The sequence below is a fragment of the Limulus polyphemus genome, unplaced genomic scaffold, assembly GCF_000517525.1.
Source record: "Limulus polyphemus unplaced genomic scaffold, Limulus_polyphemus-2.1.2 Scaffold2717, whole genome shotgun sequence".
In the NCBI taxonomy this organism is placed as follows: Eukaryota; Metazoa; Arthropoda; class Merostomata; order Xiphosura; family Limulidae; genus Limulus; species Limulus polyphemus.
This window is the reverse complement of record NW_013668327.1, coordinates 102105-107915: the sequence shown is the minus strand read 5'-3', so window position 1 is coordinate 107915 and position 5811 is coordinate 102105. Positions and strand designations below refer to the sequence as shown.

At 36.0% G+C, this 5811-nt stretch overlaps 1 protein-coding gene across 8 annotated transcripts in view; it reads left to right on the top strand.

Annotated features, from left to right (window-relative positions):
• LOC106467723 (CDP-diacylglycerol--inositol 3-phosphatidyltransferase 1-like) overlaps positions 1–5811 on the top strand; it is a 42567-nt gene that overhangs the window by 16712 nt on the left and 20044 nt on the right. For all 8 annotated transcript variants that reach the window (XR_002612462.1, XM_022395910.1, XM_022395911.1 and 5 more), the window contains one exon: positions 1695–1750. Coding sequence is in view for 7 of the 8 variants with exons in the window: in XM_022395910.1 (XP_022251618.1) it covers positions 1695–1750 (56 nt within the window). In the remaining variant the exon portion in view is untranslated. The remainder of the gene's footprint in view (positions 1–1694; positions 1751–5811) is intronic.

Below are 5811 nucleotides of genomic sequence, written 5' to 3'. Positions count from 1 at the left end.
TGCCTACTGTTCCCTTGACTCAATTATCTATCTCTTCAATCTATGTCTATATCTCTTCAATCAATCATCCCGCAGGCTTTATCTGCCAGGCTTGTATACTAGAAAAGGAAGCGTCCCGAATGCACTAGGAAATTCATGATCATTAGAGAAACCAGCTTCACGTGACTTCCACTGTCATAACACTGTTATTGGTTGACTAATTAAATTTCTTGTACTCATCCATGTTCCAGATGTCTGCATGCCATTATTACTTATGTAGACCTGACCACAGGAGAAAGATATTTTATATATTATCTTTATTTTTGACAGTTTGAACTTTGACTAGATTATAAAACTCCTGAAAATTTTGTTTCTTTCTACTATATCTCAAAGTTAAACTTTTGTCAATTTCCATTCGTGTTATACCCTAGAGTTTATATATGTGAGAGATACTAATTTTACGTAATACTTCAGCAGTAGTTATTTGTGAAGAGTCTTGGTAGTATTTGAATGAATGCTCTGTGGTTATTCTCTCCTGAGTTGATGTCTCATAAATTTGTGTCCAAAAAAACTCATTTAACTTACAAAAGTATATATATTACAGCACACAAAATTTTCAGTCACTATGAAAAAAACTACCATAATTTATCTGACTTTCTTAATAAGCTATAAATATTAAAATCATTCTGATACTGTTTGGAGTACCACATCTGTTCAACAAAAACCAATCAATTTTCGTTGACTATCAGCTAACGACAGCAAAACTGGATGCAAAATTACAAGTTTCTGTTGGTTATTGGTCAGAAATCCTTCAATCATGTAAGGTTGATTACCAAACAGTCTTAAAAGCTAGGCTTCTCTGGTGGGTTTAAAAATACATTGATATCTCAGCAAATCAAGAGAGCAGAAAGTTCACATTTTAGATTCTTGCTTATAATTATGTATAGTTTGTATTTGTAATTGATTAGAAACTGCGGTAGCCTAGTTAGAAAATTTTGAAGTAGATAAATTGGAGCTCAGACATTAATATGACAAAAAATGAAGATTGAGATTTTTAAAATTTTCTTTTGTAACAGTGTAAAAGGTCATGATGTGTATTTGTATGGAAAGAGCTAAATAGTAGAGTAGCAGCTTTTGTCTTGTAACCTCATTAATGGTTTTTGTATGTCAATAAAAGCATTTGATAGTGAATTATGGCATTAATATTATTGTTTGAAAGAGTATGTACTGGGAAAAGAACTTATTCATAAGGTATACCAAATGGCTGTAGAAGATAAGGTGGTTAGCAATGAGTAATATTTAAAAGTGAACTGTGTGTTTATTGAAACCATCATCATTCCATATGATAACTCATAACTGCTGATTTTTTTCACACCATTGATTGCATTGAAGGACTTCCTGCTACCACCTTATGAAAAAATTTGACGCAGTACATTTTCAACACGAGAAATATAATTAAAAAGACATGCATAATGTAAAAACATTTTAGTATTTAAAAAAATTGATGTAGTTGAATAACAACTGATTGTTTGAGAGGAATAATTACATTATATGAGAGGATAGGTACATGTATAAATCAAGCTGCTGTCTGAAGAATTAAACAAACTAGAACAAAAATTAAATTAAAATACCTTCATGTCAGAATGTTATATTTTTCACATTTGGACTTACCTTTTAATAATCTATATGTTTTGTTTGAAACATATTTACTCTAGGAATTGATGGATGGGCAGCCAGAAAATTTAACCAAGTTTCTGATTTTGGTGCTTGGGTAAGTATATTTAAAATTAAACCACACAATTAATTTTGTTTTGTTTTGTGTGCACTTGTCATACAGCATACACTTATCAAAATCTATTTTGATATTTTATTGAATGAATTTGTGAACTTTTGTAAATTGTTGTATTATTTTGTCAATATCACCTTTGAAATTCAATCAGCTATATTGCTGTGACATTCGTTTAAATAATCCTGAGAAGTATTTGATTAATTTGGAAATTGTAAAAAATTTGGTAGAATATTATCTGTGTTAGTAACTTCTTGCATGATAAATGGTGTAACATAGAAAATGCTTTCTCTCCATACATGCTTAAGGTATACATTATTATATACCTGTTGTAAATTTGTATCTAGTGGTAACAACATTAAACATTTGAAAAAGTTTTATATCATACACACTGGCATACAGTGTGTCAAGTTTATTTTGTTTGTAACACTCCCAAGTATTACAGTTAACCTGAAATTAATACATATAATATATATATATTTTACATACATAACATCATTATATGTGTTTCTGTATGTATGACTAAACAAAATCACTGTTATGAAATAATATCCCAGACAACAATAAATTATGTGGCCCTTCAAAGGTGTACTTGGACATCTTTCTGAGAAAAAGTAAAACTTTAAATTTCGAGATGGTACCTCCACACAAAGAATAGCTTGATCCCTCATGTGCTTGTCTATGAGATTAGCATGCCACTATACTTGAGCTATCTCGCACCTAAAAATCACGTGTTTAATGTGAACTGCACTGGTGCATGATGACATCATCATATGACAATAGCCCTACACCAATAAGAGGGTAACACTCCCCTTAAATACTTGCTCTTGAAATAACTTCATTATTTTCCTCGAGAATACTTTGTCTTCCTTTACTCCTTTGCCTGACAGCATCTATGCAGACTTGTTTCTCAAACACCCGCACACCCATACTAACATGCCTCATCCTCCCTGTCTACTTGTTACTTTTGTCCTAGCTTACTGCCATTCTTCATTTCCATTCCTCAATTCTAAGTCTGTGGAATTTCTTTTACCTGTTTGGGGGGTGGACCTATTAACTTTTATTTCCTGTTTTAGTGTCCAATTTTCATGCCTTTGTCTCTTTCTGGCCACCCTCCTGCGTTACCTCTTATCACTTCTCTTTATGTCTGAGACACTTCATGGTGCTTAGGAGGGTTTTATGGAGAGGTTTGTTCTCTTTTTATCACATCGGCCCATACTTCTTCTTAGCTATTACTCCTTATTTAGTTCTTCTGCTGTTGAGACTTTTGGGAACAGGATTCTCTCCTAGCTAATGTATGCCTCACTCATGTTTATCTTCATGATCTTTATTGGGCTCAATTTCTTCACCTTGAGGTCTTTGGGGGGTGTTCCTGACTCACTGGAAACCTGGGTTGAGGCAGTCTGACATCAGTCTTCCTTGATTACTATGGGTTCCTGTCTTTCTCAACCTCCCCATTCTGTTTCTGGTCTTCTTCTATTTCCCATCCTGATGTTAAGGTCATCACTCTTCTTGTTAGGTCTGGCCCTGTGGAAGCCCATCTGTTTTTCTTCGCCAGCCTTTGATCTCTATTTTTCCAACAGGTAGGTTCTTCAGGTTGTCACCCACAACCTGTCTTTACATTCCTCTTCACCTCTCCCCTTTTCCTTTCCTACTTCCTCTTATTCTGCTCTGTAACAACCTTTATCCCAAGTACTTTGGTGTCGACTGGTATTTTTATAAGCCAAGAATTTTCACACTTGGGTGGCCAGCCCAAATAGTAATCATATAGGATAAGCATGTTTGGTGATAGGGATTCAAACTCACAACACTTAGATTGTGAGTCAAGTGCCCTAATGACCAGGCTCTCATTCCTCATCCCTTTGTTCCCAATTATCCTCAATGTCTTCAGGACATGATCTCGGGTCTCTTGGCCAAGAATGCCAACAAAAGGGTAGTTACCCCTAAACTTGGTTATTACTCTTATTTTTGTGATCTCTAGGAAGATTGGAGACTGGTTATCAATCTGTCTCCTCTCATGTGGTTTCTTTTTATCTGTTGGTTCCATATGAAAGATTTCTTTATTCTCTGGTGGTTCTTTTCACCTTGACTTTGGATGACTGAGGTTGACATTTCAGACACCTTTTTACACATTCTGATCACCCTGTTCTCCAGACATTTTCATGTTTCATCCATTGAAATAAGATATTCCAGTTCCTTTTCGTATTGTGTCTGCTCTGTATGACTTTATTTGAGTCATGAAGGTTGTCATCCACCTTGTTCATAGATTAGTGCTGAGGTTCCATTATTACATGGATGATTAGCTTCTCCTTCCCCATTCTTGAGTGAACTCCTTCTCTCACACATGCATTCTTCTACTGGAGGCTTTTCTTATTTTCACTTGACATTTGGTACATCTGAATGTGTTCTTCCACTCCCATCTCAGTCAGGCTCAACCATCTCCACTTTGTTTACAAACAATGGAATATATTCTCATCTAGACTTATGCTTCTCTTTCACATCCTGAACATGAGTTTCTTTTGCTTTTTGGAACTCTGGCTTCCTTTATATTACTCGTTCATTTAGGCTGCACAAACATGTGCCTCTTCCAGTTTAAATTGTTGGACCAGTGGCATCTTTCTCAGGATCTGTTTTCTTTGAGTGTGCCCCTCTCTTCTCCTCTTCTTGGGGATTTGTCTTGGTCTTAACTATACTAACACCATGGTGGGCACCCCCTTGCTGCCTCTGACTGCATCTTCATCCCTTCACTGATGCCTCTGTTAGGCTTGGGAAGAAGCATCTCTGAATGACTATATAACTTTGGGCATGTAGGTTCTGGAAGAGAGTTTACTGCACATCATCTTCCTTGAACTTTTTGCCGTCCATCAGGCATTTCCCCATTTCCTCCCTCTTCTCATGGATCAGTTGATCATGATCCACTCCAACTATCAGGAGGGTACCATTCCAGGACTCTACTTCCTTGCATTGTACCTACTATTTTGGGCTTATTCCCATTGGGTTCTTCTCACGGGTTGTCATGTGCCAGGAGCTCTGAACTTGTTAATGGATCACCTCTCTTAACTGGACAGGGCTCTAACCATGGAGTGGTCTCTTTACCCTCAGGTTTTTCATTGGGTTTGCTCAGTTCAGTATGCCTCTCATCAATGCTTTTGCCACTCTTAACACCAGACTTCCCCTCTTTGGGTTCCCAGTTCATCATTCTTCGGCCCTGGCAAGTGACACTCTTACCTTTTTCTGTTTAATATGTTGGTGGCACCTCTTTGGCTGTCAAATCCCTGATTTCATTTGCTTTATTGATTGACATTCCTGTCATCCTATTCCTATGCCTCATTTCCACACACTCTTGCTCCAGCCTTGTTTGTCTTTCACCCAGTGGTGGTGTCCCTTCATCTTCACATGTAGGATTTGTCCCATCCATTGCCTGCAGGGCTGGATGCTCTGATCATAGCCTTTTTCTTACCCCATTCCTGTCATCCTTCAATTATGTTTATTTACCAGTAGAAATGGTTGGTCCATCAGCCTCTCCCTTCTTCTGGGCCATTCTTTTGTGGTAGTGTTTCAATATTTCAGCTTCATTTTACATATGGTGCATCTTATGAACACTAAATACCTTGTCAGGAAAATAAGAAACAATTTTCTACATAACAGACAGTTTGGGTTTTTTGGCAGGTGGTATTAACTTATTATGTAACAACTTCAGTAACTGATGTAAAGATATCACACAAATCAATGTTAAAAAAATTTCTTTTTTTTTTGAGGGAGGGTATTTGTTTGGGATTTAAATGGTTTATTAAATATCTTAATGAACTTCAATTAAATTTTCTAATCAAATATTCTGCATAACCCTGGTGTTAATTATTTTAATTAAATGTACAGTTTTGTGTATTTTATAGCAGTTCTATTGTGATGAGATTTGTATATAGTTAAATGATTACTTACATGGCTTTGATCTACATGTTTAAGTATATATTTATAAGATGTGCAAATGTTCTGTAGGAGTGTTTCAAGATTGATACGTCTGTTTCAGCTTGATGTTATAATTGACA